Source organism: Protopterus annectens, chromosome 1.part0 (assembly GCF_019279795.1).
Source record: "Protopterus annectens isolate FY-2018-M chromosome 1.part0, PAN1.0, whole genome shotgun sequence".
In the NCBI taxonomy this organism is placed as follows: domain Eukaryota; kingdom Metazoa; phylum Chordata; order Ceratodontiformes; family Protopteridae; genus Protopterus; species Protopterus annectens.
In genome coordinates, this window is record NC_056725.1 from 50,780,997 (window position 1) to 50,807,392 (window position 26,396).

The following is a 26,396-nucleotide window of genomic DNA, read 5'->3' on the forward strand; positions in this document are numbered from 1 at the left end:
CACCATAGGCTACCTCCTGTGGACCTACAGCCGTTAACATGGGTGAAAGCATGTCAGCAAATGCAGATTCAACTGTAGAGGTATTGCCTGGATCACCAGACTTTGATACAGAAGGAGCCCATACTTCTGTAGTGAAAGATGTGGCCTATGACTTGCATTGAGTGTCAGGTATATATTGAGGATCTAGGAACTTGGCCAGACTTGATAAGGGATGAGTTTAGGGTAGCTGCTATTCAGCATGGACCTGTGCAAGTGGTGTTGCCACAGTTCCCAGTCAATGAACAGAAAAGATTTACATTGGAGAACTATTTCCATGTGCTACCTAATGGAGACAGTGCAAAACACACTTGGCTGACACATCCAGTCTCAAAGGATGCACTGCTTTGCTTTGCATGCAAATTGTTTGGACATTCTAACTATCTTCTCAGGTCAAGTGGTTACAGAGCATGGAGAGAGATGTCCAAAGCTTTACACAGCCATGACCAAGCACCGGAGCATATGGCATGCATGCTGAAGTGGAAGGAACTGGACAATAGAATAGAGTAGGCAGACTGTGGATAAGAGACAAGCACTGGTTGAAAAGGAACTCACTGGTGTGGTGTGTTAGAACACATTATTGATATTGTCCAGTACTTGGTGAAATGGAACATGGCATTCTGTGGAACACGTGATGCCCTGGACACCTATGTCAATGGCAATTTCTTAGGCCAAGTGAAACTTTTGTCGCAGTTTGATTGTCATGGCTGAACATTTGCATCGTATTCGGAATAAACAGGTAATGGATCACTATCTTGGGAAGGACATACAGAATGAAGTTATCCAGCTGATTGCAAATGCTATTTTAAGGGCCATTATAGGGAAGGTGAGGGTTGGGAGGGTGGCCTAATGGTTAAGGTGTTTGCCTTACTTACACAAGGTGCAAGGTTTGAGTCTCACAAGGGATAATTGGCTAGGCTTACAATGGCTTGCAAGAGCAGTTAGCTTAGTACTAACCTATGAAACCAGGTACTTTTCCATGATTCTTGATTGCATGCCAGATATCAGCAATCAAGAGCAAATGACTGTAGTAAGGTATGTGGATATTTCACAGACTGCAGCCACAGTTGAACATTTTCTGGGATTTGTGCCTGTGAATGATACAACTGGGGCAGGATAGACTCTGTCAATGCAGTAAGATTTCACTTGAAGGGCGTCATTGAGGCATTACAGGAGAGGTCAAGCAGTACATACAAATGATGCTGCAACATAACAAGCAAGGGGACTGCTCAGAGCTTATGTCATACCAGTTCATTGTATGTTTAGCAGTTTGGTATGATGTGCTGACAGAGGTAAATCATGGAAGCAAAGTTCTGCAGAGTCCATCTGATATTTTGACATGTCAAAGTGCTGGCATCAACTATAGACCTGCTGAAGAATTAGAGACAGGATTTCAACATGCCATGGGCAAAGCCTCCAAGATAGTGGAAGAACTGGATGTTGCCACCATATTTCAAGAAAAGAGGCAGAGGAAAGTAAAGCGGTTCTTTGACTATGAAGACGAGACTGTACACGATCCAGTGGTAAAACTACATGTAGAGTTCGTCAATGTGCTGCTGGACACAACAATCCGATCGTTTACTGACCGGTTTGAGCAGCTTTCAGAGTTTGATAAGGCCTCTGAATTTTTATCAAATATTAAAGCCTTGAGTGATGTTGCAGAAGACACTGCTGCAACACTGCAAGGCTCTGAAAGAACAACTGACAGGATAAGTGGCCACTGTGACATTGATTCTGACCTGTGAGTCAAATGGACAAACTTAAAGCCTTTGTCGAATGATAATGAATAATCACCACTGACTGGTAAATTTTCTCATTCAGAACCACTTGCAAGACATATATAAATACTTATGTTTCACTGAGCATTTATTTGACTGTACCCATTATAGTGACTACTGCAGAATGCAGCTTTTCTAAGCTGAAACTCCTAAACGCATACCTGCGTTAGTCAATGAGTGAAAGACTTTCACACTTAGCTGTGCTCTCAATTGAGCATGAAGTAGGACAGTATCACATGGAAGCCTCATTGAAGACTTTTTCTGGAAGAAAATTCATAAGATCCCAGTAAAACTCTAGGTATGTGCTTGTATCTCCTTTCCAGTAAGCTTTTTTTATAATGCTGTCAGGCAGTAAATTTCAGGTACCACCTTTGTGGCTTGTATGCTGTGTATTCACTTTTTTTTCTAGTTACTCCAACATGTAGGACCATGAGGATGGAACTAGCAGGATGTTAGGCAAAGGCAGCTAGGAGCAGCAGGACTCATGGGGAGTGGCAGGACTCATGGGGTGGCTAGGACAGAAGTGCAGGAAGAACAGACTAGTAGCAGCAGTTAGAAGCTGAAGAGGTAAATGCACATGGAAGACAAATAACACTTTGGTCTTCACCCTTTTATCTCTGGGTTTGAGTCTGCCTGTGTCAGACTCACTAATCCCCATTACTCTGTGCATGGGTTTGAGTCTGCCTCAGGTTCAGTAATCCCCATGGCTCTCCTGTGTTTCTCTGGGTTTGAGTCTCTGTCTCAGGCTTAGTAATCCATATTGTGTTCTGTTTGGGTTTGAGTAATCTGCCTCAGGCTCTGTAATCCCCATGGCTTTCCCTAGTATGTTGTCTAGTCTCTTCTGTGTCCCATAGTTGTGTGTACATCTGCAGTGTGACTGTTCTGCATGTCAGTAATTGCCTTGAGTGATGTCAGTTTATCTAATGCTGCTTGTTTCAGTCTTGCTGTATTGCTGTCATTGTCTTGTGTTTGGGAGTGGTGTCTCAGTTTTGTTTTGTGGTAGTGCTGACTTAATCTTGTGTAGGTTTACATTCAGTCTTACAGTGGATTTGTCCTGGTCTTGTCTCTGTACTGTGGGGGTGGGTGCCTCTGTCTTGTATCTGTGTGAGTGTTAATGTTCAGTCTTGCTGTAGTGCAGTGTGTCGTCATGTGGGAGTCTGTGTGTCATCGTGTGGGAGTCTGTGTGTCATCATCGTGTGGGAGTCTGTGTGTGTCATCATCATGTGGGAGTCTGTGTGTGTCATCGTCGTGTGGGAGTCTGTGTGTGTCGTCGTGTGGGAGTCTGTGTGTCGTCGTGTGGGAGTCTGTGTCTGTCGTCGTGTGGGAGTCTGTGTCTGTCGTCGTGTGGGAGTCTGTGTCTGTCGTCGTGTGGGAGTCTGTGTGTCTCGTCGTCGTGTGGGAGTCTGTGTGTCTCGTCGTCGTGTGGGAGTCTGTGTGTCTCGTCGTCGTGTGGGAGTCTGTGTGTCGTCGTGTGGGAGTCTGTCTGGGACTGGCTACCTTGATGCGGTACAGAGGCTTGCCATAATGTAACTGCATTGCTACTAAATGAGAGTTGTAGCTCTCAATCTCATGAGACAAAATCTGGACAATGCCACAGATAATGGGGTTACAACCCCAAAGATCTGGGCAAATTTTAAATATTGCTCTTATAAACTGAAAAAGTTGCTAGAATAAAAGGTGTTACCATGCATGTTCTGAAGGATATGAAGTTAAACTGAAATGCCTGTCATTTACTGAAATGCCTGTCATTTAATTCAGTCATCAATGATTTGCCACAGAAAAATCCAGAAAACTGCAAATTGTGAGGAACAGACCAAACATGAGTCAAATCTGGACATTATGTGAAAATCTGGGCAGTTGAGTACCCAGTCAGTGTTTGCACCTGAGTGGCTACCTTGCTGTGGTACAGGGGTTTCATAGTGTAACACTGGTACTAAATGCCAGTCAGTGTGTGTGTGCACCTGTGAGTGGCTACCCTGCTGTGGAACAGGGGTTTTCGTAATGCAACATTGGTACTAAATGCCAGTCAGTGTGTACCTGTGAGTAACTACCTTGCTGTGGTAGAGGGGTTGTCATAATGTAACATTGGTACTAAATGCCAGTGTGTACCTTGCCACATCAATTCTTAATGATCTGAATGTAGTGACACTAGTGGTTTAAATGGTGCTGGATGAGCTTGACAGGTAAGGAGGGTGCGATGGCAATGTGGTCACACTTGATAGTCTCCTGAGTAGGGCCCCCAAAATGCTAGCACTGCCCCTGTGTGGCCACAGGGAGTGGCTAATACAAATTATCCATGTAATCTCCTCCAGACATGTTCATGGGTCCACACACTCTGGGAATGGGGGGAGTAGTATGGAACTATGGTAGATGGGACTCAGGATGCATCACAGTATATATTTTATGGCACTAATCAACTCCGATTGTTGCTGCAGTGGTGAGGCCTTACACAACATATGTAAGGCCTATCAGCCCATTGCTACTTCTGCAAGAAATAAATAAGATTCAGTATCAAAACTAAATTTGTGAGGTCAAGCCTTGTACAAATGAGCAATTTAATGTACTACCATTAAAATGGCCGTGCTGGGGGGGGGGGGGTAAGATGAAGGGAGGTATGATCTTAATCATATTGGGATTGCATTTCTTTTTTTTTAATTCTGAAATATAGCTGAAGAAAGGGCTACATTATAAAACACACATGGAAAGTTAGCATGTCATTTCTGCAACATCAGACTTAACCTCCAAGGAATTTGCAGGACTAGAGCAAATAAAGGAAGTAAAAGGGTCTTACCGTTTGATCACGAAGCCTCTCTCCACAAATGAGGTACTCCCGTTGGTGGCTGTCATCAGGGCGCCTCGCCTTGCAGATCATGACATGGCTGAGGCCACCCCCTCCCATTGGCACCCATCCCCCACTTGAGTCGTCACGGGTCATCACAACTGCTCGAACTCGGACCATGTAGCTGCAAACAAAGACAAAACTTAAGATCTCCCTACTATCATTCTTAATGTCCTTAATTTCCTTAGGGATAATAAATATATAATTTTCTATTAAATGATTAATTCTGACCAATGTAAGAATTTTAATCAATTTTCATTAATTGCAGTAATATGAAATGTGGTAGCAAAACCATTAAGGAAAAGCAGATGAGTATTAAATATTTTTAATAGAAGTCGCAATGGAACTATGGGACATCCAAAAGGCAAACCAGTGAAATACCAAACAGGATCCCTGAGTTCAGAGTGATGGGACACTTCAGACATGCATTTGGAGCATTTCTTCCCTGGCCTCTGCTGAAAATTGGCTTTGTTCCAAGTCAGACTTTCCCGGTAAATGTTAAATAAATATTGTCTTATGTAAGCAATAGCAAGACTGTAGTGACAGAAACTGAATGCTATAAAATACTTATTCTCAAAGACGTTTCCTTTTTCAGGTACACTTATTCTAACATTGTAGAGCACAGCAATAGTTACTGATTTCCAGAGCTTTACAAGGGGCAGGAAGATGCATGCTTAAACTATTTATTTTCCATTTGTTAATTGTTATAGTCTGAGTGAGCTAAAGCTCATTTTCAGCAGAGGCTCAGGGAGAAAATCTCCATGGAATAAAATCTGACAATCAGACAACAATGGATATTTTATTACAACCTATTAGGATCAACTAAAGAGTACTATCTACAAAGTAAGAGTAACATAATTTTTTATGCATTCCAAAACAACAAATCAAAAACTACACAGCAGAATAAAGTGGTAATATAAACAGTAAGATGAATTAAGAATCTAGCTGCATCCTTAACACTTACATAGTGGGGAAAACTGGAGTAGAATGTGGATAGGGGGAAGAATGATGGATATAAAGGAAGTTGGAAGCAGCAGGGATATTTAGTTGTATAACGGTAATATAATTCACAAAACTCAGAAAGTTTCATAGATTGATGGGGTCGAGAAATACAATGTAGTAATTAAGGTGGTAATGATGGCTTATTGTTTTCTATGGGAGGATGAAGACAGATAACTTGGAGTAAAGTTATGGGTTTAGAGATTTTTAGAAAGGGTAAAGAGGGATAGAAAGGGCATGGACAGGAAGATATTAAATACAAAATGCAAGGGGATTTTTAAATTAGTAATGACACTGTTACACGTGTTTCATTTCTGATGTGAGGATGGAGTTCCATTGCCTGGCAACAAACATGGTGTAGAGAGATTCTCCCCAATTGCTTATTGACATACCTAAAGGAGGTTGTGATTTTTTTGATCTGAGAGGTCTGTTAGGAATGCTGTATATCTCACAATAATATTGGATATAGATGGGTGCATGTTGGGTTTCAATATTTTGTGGGTGTTTTGTAGTTGAATGTAAACAGATTTCCTAACTCTAGCCAATTTACTTTATACAGAGCACTACAGTGATGCATTTTCTTAGGTATATTAGTAGCAAACATAGCAACTTTTTTGTTTGCTCCAATTTATGTAGAATTTTGGGAGATCAGTGAGTATAGCTGGAGATTAGAGTGCAGGTATTGCTAGAGATTGTATTGTGGTGAACTAGGCCTGTTCAGTTAATAGATGTGATTTTATATGGTATGCTAGGCTTTTAGTCTGATTTTTGAGATAATGCAGTTGACCAGAATTTAAAATTTGGTAAATGCATCAATGATTACTCTAAGGAGTCTTGCATGTGTAACATGCTCAAATGGGGTGCTATTCATTGATACAGAGATTTCCCATGAACCAAATAAAATTTCATTTTGGTTAAGTTTAGTAGACATATAGTCTGAACCATTGTTCTAGGAAATGGAAGTTTGTTTAGCTATCTGAAGTATGTTTAGGGAGTTGGAAATGCAAATGAGTGAACTCATCTGTGTATTGGATGAGTGCAGCATTAGGGATTTTGGTATGCATGTCATCAATGTATATACTAAACAAAGCTGGACAGGATATGGATCTTTGTGGGTACTGATAGGTTGGAATTCAAGGTAAGAGAGGGATCCTTTGACAGCTTGAGATGAATTGGCAAGGCAGCTACTGAACCAGGATAAAGAATTAGCACGAAGGTCCATGTTGGGTAGTATCTAGATAAGAAAAAGGTGAGGTATTGTACTGAAGGTGTGGAGACCATTGTTTTGCTAAGGTGGATATTAGAGAGGAATGATTCAGTTTCCATAATATGTTGTGGCTGAAATCTGTGCCTGCTAGAATAAAAGTTTTTTTTTTTTTTTTTTTCTTTGCATGAGGTGGTGTAGTAGTGTTTGAATACATTTCTCAAGAATTTTAGAGAGTGAGGATAACATAACTTTGCCTGAAGCTAGTAAGGTCATTCTGAGTGTCCAGTATATAGCAATTATATAACTGCCCAATTACAAAATACTTGCTGTCGGTGTAAGTAACATACTCTTCTGTAAGCTTGCCTTGACTCCAAAAGGATTGCTCTCAGTGTAAGTGACTTACTCTGGTGTAAGCCTGTGATTGGAATCTGATCCTCTGATTACTTTCAGAGATGGAGCTATTTATGAGCATAGGACCAGGATAGGCAGAGTGTGACAGTTTTCAGAGAGCTATTTATGAATATACCCACAGGGTATGCAATGATGTCAGAAGCCATTTGGCAGTATTCTGATGGATGAAGATCGGGTGCTTGGAAGGTAGGTTTTAGTTTTTTGTAATTTGTTTTGTCACATTGACAGTGTGAAAATATCTGTTAGGGTGGGTAACATGATTATTGGAATTGTTATGGAAGAGCTGTCTGATAATGGACGTTGAGTCAAGAACATTTTTGTTGAAGGCTGTAGCAATGGTAGTAGATTGGGTGTAGCTGTCTTGCCTGGTTTTATTAACATTTTGTTTTTCAGAACAAACAGAACTTGAAACAACAAATATGCTATCCTAATATATTTAAGTCAATGAATCAGAGGAAAGCTGGTGCATTCTGTTGTATGAGTGGTAACTGTTTAAGTATATATTGACAATTTATGTATCTGAACATCTAGTATAGAAAGAGGATATATTAAGATGTTCTGCCAGTTGCGAGACAATGTCCTCTATATGGCTAAGTGTAATAAGTGTAATGCTTTTTATGTGGGAATGATTAACAGGAAGCTTAGAGAACAAATCGGATAACATATGTATGATGGCAAGAAAGGCAATGAAACTATTGCACTTGCTATTCATGTGAATGAGAATGGACAAATGCACATTTTTGAGTTTTTGGTCCTACAGGCTGTGAAACAATATAAGAAAATGTTTTGGTAAAAAAGTGGAGTGTAAATTCACAATGGTTAATGTTACTGCAGACCCTGAACTGAAGTGTGTTCTTTAAAACATATTTTAAAGTCAAACGGCTTACATGGATCACATGATTAATTTATGTATTGAAATGAGCTTCATTGTAAAATATCTTTAATTTACTTGAGAATGCATTATTTAAAAGTGAAAGCTTGTATACATTTATTGTTTTAGTAAATGTTTTTATGATGAACTTTGCTGTTTCGTTTCTCGATGTAGTTGCCTGGAAATGTTCAAGGTTGTAGTTAATATTGGGCAAAGTGTGGAAACCGTATGACTTATAATATTTGAATTATAGTATGTATTTTTTTTTATTCACCATATATTGAACAGTGCAAGAAACCTCAAACTATCATTATGATTATATCTATATGGCACCTAATTGCGACAGTCTTGGGCATGCATGTATTCAGGTGTGATTTAAAGTTAATCATGTATCACCTCTGCACAAAAATCATATAGTAAATTTAATTTATCTAGTTACATTTACGATGAATTATTTTCATATTGATTTATTACATTATACCTAATGGGCAAGGTTAAAGTGGAACAAGGCCTTCTTGCAGTGGAATCCAAGAAAGGAAAGAGCTGATGAAACAATAACAATTCAGCCTTATTTGGAATATTTACAGCACAAAAACAGTATGCACTTTACATAAAATATGCAAGACGGTGTTGTAAAATAAGATGAAGTCACTGTATACTTACAAAACAGTTATACGAATAATGAAATGGTTGGACATGTTCATAGACTAAAATTATTCTGTCAAGCTTATAACCTGATAGCCAAATAGTATTTCAGAAACTTGAAAGCCATTATCTCACACTAATATTTTCTGTTTCCCATATATGATTCAAGAGTGTTTTTAAATATGCTAATCACTTAGTCTGGTTGTGAGTGCAAGCTTATACCATAACTAAGTACTGAGTTCAATATCTCTCATATAATTTTTTCCTTTCATAGGTTCATAGTTAGTTACTAGGATTGCTGTCTAGGGGGGGGCCTTGAGGAACATAGTCCACATTTCCGGTTATTAACAAGTACTGACTGGTTAAGTGACTTACTTATGGTCACACAGTAGGCAAATGAGGGCTGAGGGGAAACAAACCCTGTACACAGGAACTACAGCTAGTCTTAACCCTCTGCTGTTACTTCCAGATGTTCTCTGTCAACTGCCAGATGTTGTCAATTATTTTTCAGAGGCTTACTGATGAGCTGTTAGGAACCTTAGGAATACCTAGTGGCATGGTCTAAGCACATACTCTGAAACAGAACCGAGCCAGATATTGCCTTATAGATCAGACACCTCTATATTCTATATGCAGCAAAGAATAACAAGAATTATTTTTTGCTTTTCCAAATGATTCATGCTCTAATTAGGAATTGTACTCTTTCAAATTCCAAAAAGTGGTTGATGTGAAGACTAGAATATAGTTTATTCTGCAATGGTTTAAATGGGAAAGCTGAACAAATTATATCCTTCATGATTTAATGGGCTGCATATTGTCATTCGGCCTTTAGTAGACACTAGCTAAAGTTTAAAGTATCTGTTGTGCTCCCAGATGTCACGTCAGGAAGCTTAATAAACAGCATGCACAGGCAGAAGATTTTAGCCTAACTTCCATGAAGGACTATATTCCAACAAACTTCTCTTGAAGCAAAGTATACCACGACATGCTAATTGCTGTAACAAGCTCATTAGCAATAAAGCTATATACCCACATATAGCATCACTAAACTAGGCTGCATTTTTTTATGACAAACTGTTCTACAGTCACAGCTTAAATCCTTAATTAAAATTATGCTGTATATGTTGAGATTAAATGAGATGGCCTGAAAAAATAATAGGTCTGAATTTACTTTAATTATTTCTAGTGAACTTCAGTCAGTCTTATCAAAATAATGTAATCATCTATCTCGCAGCTCTCTGCATTTGATTATACATAATCCCTTTACCAGTTTTATATCTGACAGGAATAGCCTTAAGAAGGTGTCCCAGTATATAATCTATTGGCGTGAATAAGTAACCACCACACTTGTTACATTTTGTTGCTTGGTCAAAGACTATCAGCTTGCTGAAAAATAAAACTAAAAAGGTATGTTGCTATGTGGCATGCAAAATATTTGAAAGCATACAAGTCAAAAGATATGGCTCCTCATGGTTTTAGGGTCAGGCTTGAACTGAGCATGGGATATGATTAATTGTTTTCAAGAAATAGTGGGTCATACAACATACCATGTCCTTTTTATTTGTCGAGTGCCTTATTGACAAACCTTTCAACCTCTTAGTGCAAGAAATCTAGACAACGTCCAACAAAATAGGGGGGGGGCAAAGGTCCAAAAATAGGGACATTTTAAAAATTGCTCTTTAGAAAGTTGCTAGAGTAAAAGGGTTTGTTTTAACATACATGTTCTGAAGGATTTGAAGTCAAACTCAAATGTATGTCAGTATTTAGTGACTTCAGTCCTCAGCTCATCCTAGTGATTTGCCAGAAAATCACAAATTTTGAGGAACAGACCAAAAATATCAGCCAAAAATCCAGACATTCTGTGGAAATCTGGACAGTTGAGGGGTTTGCTTACTGAATATTATGAATATTTAATAGACAAAATTACTGGGAAGGTTCAGGTTTAGAGTCTTTCTCCTAATAGCCTCTTTATGATACCAAATTGAACAAACTTTAATAAAATATTAGACAGTATGGACATTGAGCTACAGATCAAAATAAATAAATAAACCTGACCTTAATGGCTATGCTAACAATAAAGAGGTCACTTGGGCAAAACAAAATGCACTTTTCATTTTTCTGTAAGCAGTAATAGAAATACTTGGGTCTCACACCAGGAGAAAGCAAAAAAAAGCAATTTTCCCAGGATAATAACCAGGATTCAATGATGCATCTCAGTCTAAAAAATTCATGATAATGCAAAACTTGTTGAGATTAGTTGAGTCTCTGAATAGCCTGCAATAGCCTGCAATTCTGTATTCACAGTGCAAGGGCCACCCTCCTTATCTCATCTCTTAACTGACAGAGCTCAGTAGATACTGCTGAAGCTAGCAGGGAGACAAACACCAGACCATGGAAAAAAAACTCTGCTAAACACCACAGCTCCATCTCTGCTGAAAAAATACTTCCAGACAAATGCGAAGATGAAAACAGCCACTTTATTCAAAAAATAAACAAGAACTAAAAAAAAAACAGCCTTCAGATCGTAACAGAGCAATCATCTAAAGAAGTTTAAAACAAGTAACAACAAATCAGTCATAATGAAACTTAGACCAATGGTCTATCTAAAACATTCATTAATGTCTCATAGTATTATAGGTCGCTCATAAATCAAAAGATTAATCTCTAAAGGGGGAAGAGTGAAACATGTAAAATATTTACAATCTGCCAAATGGACAAATATATGTGGAATGTTGTTGCTAACACATGTAAAATCCTTCAAAGGCTTAAAATCCCATAGATTGTTGCTTATAAAATTACACTTCGTTTGTTGAATAACAATTATGTAAAAACAGGAATCAGTGGTTTCCGTTACAAAGCAATGAGTCAAAAGACATTTACAGCATATTAAACAGGGCCTTCAAGCATATTGGTATCATAACACGGGAGCATTAAATCAATAGCTAATGAAAAATAGAAAAAATGGAAAAATAAATGAGAAGAATATTCTTTAATTCAAACTTGTAGGAATGCTAGCAAGTAACAGTGATATAATCCTTAAAATACAAATGTAAGTTCCATACAATCAATTGCTAATCTTGGAATGCAGCACAGCCTCTGAAGATAAAACCAAATGCCTTCAACAGATGTTCATATAGAAAACAAGAAGCTACAATCTATTTAAAGGCAACTATAATTTATGTTGCTGTTTGGCTTACATTGAACCTTAAGAAAATTACATAAAAAAAGCTCTGTATTGGTCTCTCCCTTAGAGGTATGAGCCAATTACAGCTATTCTCTACTTAACCGATCATATAAGCTTGAAACCAGCAACCAATCTTAAATCACTGAGCGATCCCTCTACCCAAGCATTAATTAGAATACTATATCACATGATTATGCTTACTGAATATATATATATATATAAAATGAATAAGGCCAATGTACAAAATAACTTAGGCATATCGCTATAAACTCTGAATGTCAAAAAATGTTAACACAAGACCAAGAATCACCAAAATCCACGGCCACAGTACCCAAATCTCCAAAAAATGTGGTTAGAAGCAGTAGGTTAAGAACAGCACATTTATTGGTACGTAATCTGAATCACACCAAACAGCAGCAAACAATAAACCGGTTATTACCGAGCTTCTTCAAGGTTAAAAAATCTGTTGTGTAGTCAGCCATGTTAAATACTAAATGCAACATCACATGACATACCCCCCCATGTGAATCATCCCTAATCAGTTTCTTAAAAATACAGTGTGTATAAACTTTCCTTAAATATTAAATATATGTTCCAATCCAAAAATCAAACTCAGCTTTAAATCCAGTAATGCCAAAAATGAAAATATATAATATATCACAACACATGTAAAAACACATAAAAAATAATAAAATAAATGGTAATGAAATTAATAAACATGACAATAATAAATGTTAAACTAAACCATGAAAGTAAATAAATGTAACATCTTCATTACCAATACAGCACATGGTAACCGAACTAAGGCATTAGGCTGAACTGCAAGTACATCCAATACCAGTATGTTTAATGGGGAAATTTAAGCAGTCTACAAGAACCACTATTATAATCGTGCCCTTCTTAATTTGAGCACACTGTTTATATTCAAGGCGTCATTCATGCCCGGTGGTCTAATTGCGTCCAGTCTAAGCTGCCAAAACAGTTCCCGATACTCCAACCTAGCTTCCCAGTTCCCTCCCCGTGGGTCAGGTGTCACTTGTTCTAGAATTGTAAACTTAATTTGCATATTTTCACATAATTGTGAATGCTTAAAAAAGGCATTGGTCACTTTACCCTTACTAATATCATATTGATGTTCATAGACTCTTTTTCTAAAAAGCCTTTCTGTCTTGCCTACATAAAAACTGTGACAATGTAGGCAGATTCCCAGGTATACCACTCCTTTGGTGGCACAATTAAAGTATTGTTTAAACTTATATCTAAAATTTCTGGAAGGGATAGAAATAAGAAGATGTTACATTTATGTACTTTCATGGTTTAGTTTAACATTTATTATTGTCATGTTTATTAATTTCATTACCATTTATTTTATTTTTTTTTATGTGTTTTTACATGTGTTGTGATATATTATATATTTTCATTTTTGGCATTACTGGATTTAAAGCTGAGTTTGATTTTTGGATTGGAACATATATTTAATATTTAAGGAAAGTTTATACACACTGTATTTTTAAGAAACTGATTAGGGATGATTCACATGGGGGGGTATGTCATGTGATGTTGCATTTAGTATTTAACATGGCTGACTACACAACAGATTTTTTAACCTTGAAGAAGCTCGGTAATAACCGAGCGAAAGTGCTTGGTTTATTGTTTGCTGCTGTTTGGTGTGATTCAGATTACGTACCAATAAATGTGCTGTTCTTAACCTACTGCTTCTAACCACATTTTTTGGAGATTTGGGTACTGTGGCCGTGGATTTTGGTGATATCGCTATAAACATGATATGTCCTGAAACTAAATGATTCATTAGAAATAACTGAACTGAGTGTCTCTGTTAGAGATTAAAATGTTTTTGTATGGGAACAGTTTCGCTACATCCCCCAATGTGGGAGGGGGGGCTATGGGTGGTAGTTGCATAGAAAAATACATATGCACCTTCTAGTAAATAAGCAGGGTGTAATATACAATATATCCTTTAGTTTCTAAAGTGGGTCAACTTTCAGTAACTGAGAAGAAAAGCGGAAAGGAAATAGGGATATTGTGTTAGGTGATAATTGCTGTGATGAAGCAGGAACATTTGGCTTGGATGAAGTGCTTTTTGAGTTGCATTTTGAATTAAGCATAAGTGAGTTCCTTTAGGTAAATGGATAGAGCTTGATAAAGACTAGGTGCCTGAGAGAAGAGTTTGTACAGTGCTGGTAAGTTTGGTTCTGGGGAAATGAGAGCTGCTGTGTTTGTGAGTAGTATCTCAGCTTGTATTAGGAAGTATTTTTTTACATCATGAAGCCGCGGTGGTACAGCAGTAGTGTTGCCTCACAGCAAGAGGTTTTCTTGTTTGATTCTCGGCTGGAGTGCCTTCTGTGTAGAGTCTGCATGTCCTCCCCGTGGTAGAGTGGCCTCCGAAAGACATGCATGAATGGGCGTGCCTTCACTGAAGGTTGGGCTGGCAACTCAGCACCATAAAAAAAAATCTACTGCCAATCATTAGCGGACTGGTGTCCAGCTGTTGCAACCCCTAACCGGGAAAAGCCGAAAAGAAAGACATTTAGCTGTAGGGAGAGAATTGTTAGAACTGGAGTCATTTGTACAGCTGGGATTCTAACAGTTTCTTCAGAATTTCTGCGTGTTATTTGATTTAAGCAGGAAGCTTTTACTTCCAAATATGACAAACGTATGGACTTTTTTACAGCATCCGAAGTGCTCTCTGGCAACTTCGATTACTGTGTTTATATTTAATACAGATAGGGCATCTTCTAGTCCACTAATACACAGATATTGTGTTGTCACTCAACTTGATTATCGACTTAGGGCATCTTCTAGTCCACTAATTCACAGATAGTGTTGTCACTCAACTTGATTATCGACTTACAATCTAGTATTTGTGTACTGATAAAGTTACATAATGTTTGGGGTGAACTTTCACTGTTCAATAAAGGTAGGAAAATATCTGCTGTGAAAAAGCAGTCTTTGCAATTAGCAATGTCTCCAGTGTCTTGTCAGAACTTCCTGATTATATCAAATGTTGCATATATTTGGGAAGACTCCTGTCACACTAGGAAAAGCCAGCACAGCTGATCAAAAATTAGCTGTACTGGCCTTTGAGTGAGAGTGCAGAAAAGTGGGTTTGGGAAATTTGCACCTTCCCCACTAGTTCAGTCTTGGAGTTGGTATGTAAAATTAATAGGGGTGCAGGTGAGCAGACACCCCCTATGAGGGTGCAGGAGAGGTGTAGCTCCCCTGTAAAAAATAGTTTAGTTTTGTAGTCAGTGATCTTGGATCTGGATTTTGAACACTTGTAGTTGCTACTGAACTGTGTTTTTGTCTTCAGTCACTTACCACAGATGGGCATTCATTGCTGTGGTTACTGTATCAAATGATCACATTGCAGGTCTTTGTTTACAATAACCTTCAACCTAGTCTTTCTGTGATCTCTCTTCACATTTTTCTGAAGTATGTAAGTTGAAATCTTGTCATCTGAGCATCCAGGGGATACTTAGATTTTTAACTCCTCTAAGATTGATTGGTTTGCTTTTCTGGCAGTCTATTGTATACACAATATTCAACAACCATTGTTCAATGCTATCAAAAGTCTTGTTTCTTGGCATCTAAGTCCAAGGATGTCATTCCTCTGCATTCAGCATTTATCAAACCTATCATAAGTACAATCCCCCCTTTGGTATTTACCTAACCAGGCATATCCAACAATTGGAATGTCCATAGAGGTTCCAAACTAAAAATACAGGGAGTAAGTAATATGTCCTATGCTGACCGTCTCAAGGCCCTATCCCTGTATTCTGTCTCCTACAGGCTTTTGAGGGGAGATCCATGCCTGGCATACAGGGCATTGCCAGACCCCACTCTAATGGAACTCCTGCATATCCACAAAACAGAATTACCCATTATAAAGACTTAAACCTTGCCTGTGATATAAATAGGACCTGCTGGAGAGATAGATATGTATCCCAGAGACTAGCCTGTCTATGGAACAGGCTCCCCATCCATGTGAAGCAGAGTTCCTCCGTATCCCAATTCAAGTGCAACTTTCCCAATTGGATGGGAGACTGTAAATTCATCCCTGGTTTCGCACCTATGTCTCTAATGCAAACAGGTAACCTGTAAATGGTTCACCTCCCCATGTTTACACTTATCAAGGGTGTCAGAACTTGTCCGATTTCGGATGCATGGCTAGGCTTAAAAAGGCCCTTGTGGTGGTTAGCCTAGTAAACACCTATGAACCTATGCAGCTTTAAATCTTTTGGCGGGTATTCACTACATTGTCACATAGATCAACCATTCATATATAAAGGGGGGGGTCATTTTGTGTTTTTATGATCTAAAATTAGAGTATAGAATATATGTGGTCCTGATGTCTGTTTATATGAATGCACTAGATGAGCAATATTTATGATTCAGTGTGGGGGCTTGCCTGGTTGGTTATATGCACTCATAGAGGAATTTCTTGTCATGTGAAAGCTTATGCCTGATTAACAAAAAACAATTTGTCTGTTGTACAGTTTTCAAGAAATGAAAGTTTGTGAAATGTTTAGCAAAAAATATAATTTCATGGTTTTATGCATTATAATGTCTTTCGGCTTTTCCCAGTTAGGTGTCGCCACAGCAGAACTTCGGTCCACTAATGATTGGCAGTAGATTTTGATGAATGCCAAGGTGCCAGCTCGATGTTCAACCTTCAAAGAAGGCACGCCTATTTATGCATGTCTTTCGAATGCCCACCCAACTGCAGGGAAGACATGCAGACTCCACATAGAAGGCACTCCCCGCACTCCAGCCGAGAATCGAACGGGAGAACCTCTAGCTTTGAGGCAGCAACACTACCGCTGCACCACCACAGATGTGGTTTTATGCATTATAACATACTATAGTATTTATAGAAAGACAGGCTGCACTGAATATTATGACTGTAAGCAATACTTACTGATAAAATTGCTGTTTGTGCAGTTTTAATAACTTCCTGGTCACAAAGTATGTAACACTTCATTTTTCCGAAAAGGCTCTGAAATGCAAGATGTGTGAAGGCTGCTGGGTTTGACATTCCACACCACACAGGTGCTAATGAGATCTATTAACAAGGACTCTAGTACCTGGAAAATGCATGTTACAGTTGTCAAACTCACGTTTAGTCTGCAAGGAAAACTAATGATATAAAACATATTTTCTGGGACTATCATATTATGAAAGGAAATTGTAATTAAGAAACTCAATGATTGTATCTTCTGACATGGTACACATACGTATACTAGTTATCAAAAAAGGTTTGCCATACCCAGCTTTACTTATTATTTAGACTATGACTTTCTTAATCCAAAATTAGGTGGTCAAAAGTGAACTGTGAGAAAATATTACATATAAACAATAGAAACATTCTGGTTTAAGATACTGAAATCTGCCAACACTTCAGGAAGATTCAAGTAACTTTATACTACAGACCTTATATTTCAGTTTTTGCTATGCAACTTGTCCAGAACTCATCACTTTGTCATTTCAGTTTTTATGCTACTGTTCCCTGCTAGTAACATAATATAGAGCTATATGCTTCCCTTTTACACATGCAAGTTTTCTTAACAAAAATAAGACATTCATAATTGCTGTTAAATCATGTAAAAGATCATGCATTTAACTTTTTCCATTACTTGTATTTATGGAAACTTTCAGTAAATTGTGACATTGAAAACATATACAGACATTATCCAAAAGCATTAAATTACAAACTGCAGACATATCCACACAGAATATATTGAAATTAATACACATACAAGATGAGGTTGAAATCAAAGTAAACATTGAAATAATATCCAGTGTAAGATTGCCTCTGTGGGTTCCCCCACCACTGAAAAACATGCAGAGTGTTTGCATCTCAACCTCACCAATGAATGGACCTATGGGCAGCAGCACAGACTATACGGTGCTCTTTAGGAGAAGAGTTGTATAAACCAACCGCTTTAGGCATCTACTGTGGTGTGCAGTATCCTCAAGATAGGAGAACATGGATCAGACTGCACACCGTGGCAGGGCTTAACCACTCAATGGTGTAAAATGTGGCTCTAGGTGATTTGGTCATATTGACTAATGTCACCAAATGGGCATGGGTAATTAATGGTGATAAGTGGGTTGAGAACCAGGCCTACTCTGACCTACACCAGGGACCTATGCTAATGGTGGTTTGGCTGGATATGCACCTGTTGGCCAGTGTATGTCTGCCAAAAAGCCAAAGCCCAGAAGCCCTGGCTCAATAAGCTACTGGCTGGCTGGTGTCCAGTTTTCCAGGCCTGGGTTATCTGGGATAGCTGAGTGAAAACTGCATGTAAAACCTGCTAAACATGAACCAAGGATTGCTACACTCTATGTAGGTTCACTGATAGCATGGAGCTTGGAAGTGGATGACACCATGGTATGGAGGAGGCTGGACAACCTATGTATTCAAGAAGGAAGGGGAGTGCAGCCAAACCATTTGGCTAGTAGACTATAGTCTACTCAGGAGGGAGGACAGGCTAGAAATGATGTTGGAATTGTGGTGAGGGAGAGGCTTCAAAAGTCAGTGAGGGTTGTCATCAGAATTAGTAACACTCATGGCAATCAGAAACCAGTGTAATGAAAGAGCAGTATTCATAACATCAGCCTATGCCCCACAGCAGGGTTGTGATATTGAAGAAGAGGGCATTCATACAGCAGTGGCATGGCCTATCGATAATGGGTGACTTCAATGCACATATCTGGACAGACAGAACAGGATATGAGGACTACCTGGGTCCACATGGGTGGGGCAATACAAATAAAGGACAGGCCATTCTAGACTTCTGTCAGTCAAATGGGTTGATAGTAGCGAACAGATTCAGAAAGTCAAATTCAAAGTAAACTTTGTAATTTAGAAATGCACATGTAGCCTAAAAATTTTGTCCCTCAGCTCAATGGTTGACATTACAAAGGAAAGTGAAACAAATACAAGTAGAGGAATAAACATAACTAACAAATGCAATACTACTCCCAATACACGCAAGAAAGAGCAGAGACATTTACCAACACTCGTATATGAAAAGAAGAACCACCCTTGAGTTAAATTAACTACCCAATTTAAAGTAATACAAAATTGACCTGCTGATCCTAAATCTCAACATAAGTATTACCAACAAACAGACCAATATGCATTCATAGCCCATTACAACCCTGATATACTCACCATTAGAGACCTGGCTTAAACCCAGTATCCAAGATGAAGACTTTCTCCCCCCCAGGGTATAATGCACTTAGATCTGATAGAACAAACCGGAAAGGAGGAGGAGTATCCATTCTCTTTAAAAACACCCTTGACCTCCAACTCCTGCACACTACCCACATTTCAAAATGCTGAAGTCCTGTTTTCTGTCCTCTCCTTAAACACCAAGAAGATAAATATAATATGCTGCTATAATATTATATCAGTATAATATACCCCCAGGCAATAACTCACTCATAATAGAAGAAATACTACCCTGGACAAAGGACAACTTACCACAGGAAACAATCCTACTAGGTGACCTTAACATCGACTGGATAGCCTGTAACTCCAGCAGCCCCTCTACACTGACTTATATGGGTTCTCTCAACTAATTGAAGAACCAACTAGAATAGACAAGAATCTATTGGACTGGACACTAACCAACTATCCCAAACAAAACTGTACAGTAGGCTGTTTCCCAGATCTAAGTAATCTCCCCACCTTTCTACTCCATAAACACTCTAATCACCCCCAAACCAGTTGTATACAAAACAGTACGAGATGACTGTAACCTTACCCCACAATACCTAAATACAGTACTAAGCCAATGCAACTGGGAACCACTACAAACACGAGTTAGACCACCAAGTAGAATATTAAATACTACCTTCTCTAACATTCTTAACAGTCTTGCTCCGAGCAGAAAGATCAGAGTTAAGGCCAACTATGCACCCTGGCTAAGTAAGGACTTGAGAGCCTTACTAAAAGCCAGGGATAAAACCTGGAAAATCTGGAAAACTGACAATAGCCTTGGTTCCAGGCAATACTATTAACATCTTAGAAACAAGGCCAAAGCTGAATCCAAAATATATAATTTTCTTAGTGCCCAAACCAAATATTCAAATAATCCATAAATATTCTAGCATGCCATTAACTCTCTACTAAAGCCAGGAAAAACCACTACTCCAGCACCCAACTCTACAGACAATACCCTAGATATACCTTCTCAATTTAATAACCGTTTTACTAAGTCCATCTTAACTCTGTCCAGTCAAATAACCAAAAATAGCCTACCTCAATCACAACCCAACCTATCACCTGTGCCCACCTCAACTATCAAACTCCTCCTAAAACTCAAACCAACCACACTTGCAGCTGGTAACATACTTGCTGCATATCTAAAACTGGCTAGTGACTCCCTATCATATCCTGACTCCATCCTAATCAAAGGCTCCATACAAGAATTATACATACCCAAACTCTGGAAAGTATCTCACATAATTCCTCTCCATAAAGAAGGTAACTCCTACGACTTCTCCAACTACCGACCTATTGTCCTCTTGTGTCCCCTATCTAAAATTCTTGAGAAATGCATCCACTTGCAGGTGATGATATTTATTAACATACACACAATCTCCTATCTACCACACAACACTGTTTCTGTCCACATCACAGCACTACCACTGCCCTTCCATCCTTCACTAATAATATCAACTTTCACAGGAATTATAACATATGTAATAGCCATTTTCTTAGACCTCTCAAAGGCATTTCACATGGTCTCTCTCTCCATCCTACTAGACTCATTAACATCACTATCCTTCACCTCCTCTACTATAGCCTGGTTCAGAAGCTACCTATCTGATGGGCAACAATCTGTCCAGTGGAAAGGAAATCTGTCTCCACAACTTCCAACCACCACAGGAGTCCCACAGGGCTCTATACTGGGCCCACTACTATTTTCTATATTCACAAATAACCTCAATAGCTCTACACAGCATGCCACACCCATTCAATATGCAGATGATTCAACCTTGATCTGCTCCACCTAATCTCCCACCACCCTACAAACACTCACTCAGGATACCTTCAACTCTGTAGAAAAATGGATCTTGGGTATCTAATTCTAAATTCCAAAAAGACAAAATTGCTACTATTCTTCCCTAATAGATCAATCCCCCTCTTCTTTACCATAACATCTAAGGATGGCACCACCATCTCCCCCTCTAACCATACCAAACTTCTGGGCAATGAAATTGACAATCTTCACTTTGTTCACATCTCACATACCATAAAACTAGTACACAAAAAACTAGGCTCCCTATACAGGCATAAGTCCTTTCTCTCACAAAAAGCAAGAGTCACTCTTGCACAAAGCCACCTCCTCTCAACTCTATTATACGCAGCACCAATATTTACCCAAATCAGACAATGTGACCTAGACAAACTAGAATCATGCTACAATAAAATAGCCAAGTTTGCTACTAACTCATCCTATAGAACCCATCACTGTACTGCACTAAAAACTAAAATGACTTGAGTTACCACAGCTACTTAACTATCACTAGCTGGGTACAGCCTACAATATTTTCAAATACCCAGAAAAAACCCTCAATATCCAATCTACTTATGGTCTACACTGCAAACCGATACCTCAGTTCTAGTGAAAAATCTCTCCTCCATCACCAAGGCCAATAATAATGCAGGGAAAGCACTCTACTCCCAAACCATTGCCAGAAATTGGAACTCTCTACCCCATTCCATGTCCACTGCCCCCTCCATCACTAAATTCAAAAACTCCCTCAGATCACATCTCCTTAGTACCTGGTTATGTCCCTGTATCACATAACCTTACCCATACTGCTATAAACTCTCCAAATTGCTCTCTGATCATCTGCTTGATCTCTGATCACCTGCATGCTTGTTCATTTGAAAAGTTGAACTTTTAACTGTAGAATTTACTTGATATATTTTCTTCTCTTACCAATGTATAACTGACATTGTCATTTCCCTTTCTACATTTATTTGGAGTGTTTTTAGTTATTTTTTGTTATTACTGTTAACCATATATATTGTAACCTGTTTACTACATCTTATTTATGTATTATACTTGCTGTCTAGTTTTTGTACAACTAGATGCCGGAGCTTTTCTCCCTGGGCCTCTGCTGAAAATAGACCTGGTCCAGTCGGAATTTCCCTGTTAACAAATAATAAATAAATAAATAAACACACTACAGATTGAAATGCCTAAGTTATTTGTCTACTATTGTACTTGAGTGAGTTAAATAATACTGACTGGATATAATAAATATATATTGCGCAAATAAAAATTGACTTATGTCCAGACCCCTGGGACTAGTGCCAGAGTTCAGAAATGTAATCACTGTAGGGTAGAAACTGTTACTGAATCTTGTAGTCCTGCAGTGGATTCTGTGATATCTCCTGCCCAATGCCAGATGCTTAAACAGTCCATGCACAGGATGCATGTTGTCCTGTATTTTGGTGGCCTTTTGGATGCTTCTTGCAGAATAAAAATGTTGCATTGATGGAAGACTGCAACCCTCACCACTCGTTGTAGCTCCTTCATTTCTGTAACCATGCAGTTTCCAAACCACACAAGCTGCAGGTGAGGATGTTCTCTATTGCAACTCTATAGAAGGTGGAGAGAATATAAGTAGGAAGCTTAGCTTTTTTCAGCCTTCTTAAAAAGTGGAGGCATTGGTGCACTTTCTTGACCAGTTGGCTGGTGTTTCCCAACCACAAGAGATCCTCTGTCCACCCAAGAATTTTGTACCGTTAACCCTCTCACCATTGATCCTGAGCACTGTTTCCTTTTCCAGAACTCAATGATCTCTTTGGTCTTGCTTACATTCAGATCAAGGTTGTTCCCCTCGCACCAAATGATCAGAGATGCCACTTCATCTCTGTACACCCTTTCATCCTCCTTGGTGATGAACCTCACGACTGTGGTGTCAGCAAACTTGATGAAATGGTTGGACTTGTGCTTAACATAGCAGTCATGGATCAGGACTGTGAATAACAGTGGGCTGAGAACACATCCCTGTGGAACCCTGGTGTTAATCATGATGCACTTTGTGTTCTTACCTGAACACACCCTCTGTTGTCTCAATCAGGAAGTCCAGGATCCAGTTACAAAGATATTTACTGATTCCTAAATGTGCCAGTTTTTCTATCAGCTGCATTGGTACCACCATATTAAATGCAGAGCTGAAGTCTATGAACATCATCCTCACATAGCTGTCTTTGCCTCTAAATGCTCAAGGGAGATGTGTAGTGCTACTGATATGGCATCAGCTGTGGATCGGTCAGCTCTGTACATAGACTGCAGAGGGTCAAAACCAAGAGGTAGACATGATCAGCCATTCAAAGTATTTCATAAGTGGTTGTCAGTGACTGATCTGTAGTTGTTGGGGTTAGAGGGGGTGGTTTTCTTAGGTGGGATGATAGTTTCCTTGTAGTATGAGGGTACTTTTGCCATGGCAAGAGAGGTGTTAAACTATGCATAGTGCTCAAGTAAATATTTATCAGCATAGCCTTAACACCTTGCCCAGTATGTTGTCTGGGCCAGCAGCCTTCATCTGGTTCACTCTCTCCTTGGCTCTCTACTTCCTCTGTGTTGAGGAAGAGAGGCAGTCACAAGATCAGATACAAGAGTGGCCAACATGCAACTCAGGTAGACTTTCTCATAGTAAGGAAAGGGCAATGGTGTAGAATCAGTGATTGCAAAGTAATCCCCAGTGAAACAGTTGTCCCACAGCATAAACCACTGGCTGCCATAATCAGCTGCAAGCAGTGGTCAATGAAGGCTCTAAGGTCAATAGAGACCATGCTGAAGACCTGGAAGTTGACTGGAGAGACGGCACAATAGTTCAAGGAATTACTCAGGGCTCTAGCACTCCAAGAAGAGGAGGAAATGGGTGGAGCTGAATGACAGTGTCTCAAAACAGCATGTCTGAGGACAACAAAACAGATATATGGCCAAGCCAGGTATGGAAATGAGCTCCATTTCAGCACCAGCTTTTCTTATGTACAAGTCCAGGAAGTCATCAAAAGAAAGGAGTGCAGAGAAAAAGTGAAGACAGACCAGGTTAGGAAGGAATACTGATTGGCTAACAAAGAAGCATTGCAATAGCAAAGAATAGGGCATCGGAGGCACTCTACCAGCTTCTGGAAAGTGACTCATTAGGTGGCACAAAGAAACTCTGGTTGCAAGACAAAGACAGGAAAGATAAAGAAGATAGTCATACACCCTTCATAAGGGATCCAGCAACAACCTCCTCACCAGTCCAAAGGACATCAAAGGCAGGAGTACTTCCAGACAGCTTCTAAATGAAAAAAAAAACAGAAGCTGTACTGCCCCAGACAGTTTACAATGGGAGAAGAAAGAAAGCCCACCCTAGAAGAACAGCACTAAGAAAAATAGTCAGGGAAAGCAGCAGGCTCAGATGAGGTCACAGCAGATATGATAAAGATGCTGGGTGAGACAGGGGAGAAATGGCTTCTGAGGGTACTCATAAGTGTGAAGAGAAAGGCGTATCCCAGATGACTGGAGAATAAGCATACTCATGCCAGTGTACAAGAACAAAGTGACATCCATGACTGTGGGCAATGCAGAGGTATCAAACTCCTGTCACATTGCATGAAAGTTCTAACAAGTGTGACTGATAAATGGATACGCAGAATAGTAGAAAGTTAGATGGGAAATTAGTAGTTTGGATTCAGATCAGGATGCAGCACAACTGATATGATGTTTGCAGTGAGACAGATAGTTGAGAAGAAGTTAGAGATGAGGAAAGAGTCCAAATGGACATTCTTAGACTTGAAGAAAGCATATGACAAGGTCCCAAGAAAGCTGATTTGGGCAGTACTGTGGTTCAAAATCTCAAACATCAGTAGAATTAGTGTAGGCTATGTAAAAGGACCCAGTGACTAAAGTATGAACAGTGATCAGTCTTACAGAGGAGTTCTGAGTGTGAGTGGGTATAGATCAGGGTTCAGCAATGGGCCCACTGCTGTTCATACTAGTGATGAACTACATTTTCAAACAGGTTGGAGGGGACAGATCATTAAAGTTGCTGTATGCAGATGATGTGGCAGTACAGGCATTAGAGTCTGAGCTAGAACTTCAGCAAAACATAGGTGAATGGACTACAGAACTGAAGGCACATATGATGAAACTAAGTACAGATAAGACAGTTGTAATGGCAGCAAATTGGGGAAATCGGAAGAAGCTGAGAACAGAGATGGAAAGATAGAGGAGGTTGAGAAGAAGGGAAGTCTGAATGAGAAGGCTAAAGCTAGAATTAAAGGGGCTGCAGCTAACTGTTAGACTGTCAGGTGTAGTGTATGACATAAGAATGCCAAAAGCCTAAATTGAGGTGCACAAAACAGTGGTGTGGCCAGTGCAACTGTATGATACAGAAACCTGGGCAGCAAAGGCAGAGCGGATGAGGAAGCTAGAGGTGATGGAGATGAAATGCCTGAGATGGGTGACAGGCTGCACACTGTGGGACAGATAAGAAATGAGGACATAAGAGCAGAAGCCAAAGGTTCCATTGCAGAGATGGTCAAAGACAGCAGATTATGATTCAGGCACATGTGCAGAAAAGCAGAAGATAATCTGGTGAAGATTTGGGACAGACAGGAAGAAGGAAGAGGAAACAAGGGTGTCCAGCAAAGAGGGGGATGGTTTGTGTGAGATCTGTGGCAGTCAAGCATGTGTGGTAGAAGGCAGGAGTGTAGTATAAGAGATGGTGACAGCTAACATGACACCTGACCCCATGTAGAAAATGGGATAGAGGGCATTTTTATGATGATGACCCGAACAGTGTAGAATCACTCATTGATATAATGCTCTCAGGGCTACACAACATACAATCAAGGATGAACAATGTTCTGTTAAACAAGGTGGTTTTCAAAAGTTGGAACTAGACATTAACCCAAATGATTTTATCAAAAGGCAGCATAATGTAAAATCATATGATTGTCCCTTTAATCATCCTGCACAGAAGTTCAAGATTATGTACGTATGAATGCAGCTTTACATTATTGCATGTCTAGTAAGAGTTCAAACCTAAGTTTTTTTAAAGGCAACTAATAACAAACCTATCTAAAGAAAGGAGATTCAGCATTAAATTAACACTGCATTTAGATTATTAGATTAAATACCCATATAGTGTAATTAATTTTGCCATAATACATATCAGATAAGGACTAAATATACAGAAGGAAAAAGGAAGGAGTCACAAGTCCATAAATCATGTTATTTACAAGGTAATACTGTACATTTCCTATACAGGTCAGGCCTGCCTGAACAAAGAACCAAGACGATGAAGCTTTTAAGAAAACTGAAACAAATGGCACCTTTTAGACAACTGCACAAAGTATGGTCCAGATTACAATGGAAGCA

The 26,396-nt window shown here is 39.2% G+C and overlaps 1 protein-coding gene across 1 annotated transcript in view; it reads right to left on the bottom strand.

Annotated features, from left to right (window-relative positions):
- Positions 1-26,396, bottom strand: part of LOC122811026 (sprouty-related, EVH1 domain-containing protein 1-like) — a 1,131,707-nt gene that overhangs the window by 610,316 nt on the left and 494,995 nt on the right. The window contains exon 3 of the mRNA XM_044082587.1: positions 4,606-4,777. Within this exon, the coding sequence (XP_043938522.1) occupies positions 4,606-4,777 (172 nt within the window). The remainder of the gene's footprint in view (positions 1-4,605; positions 4,778-26,396) is intronic.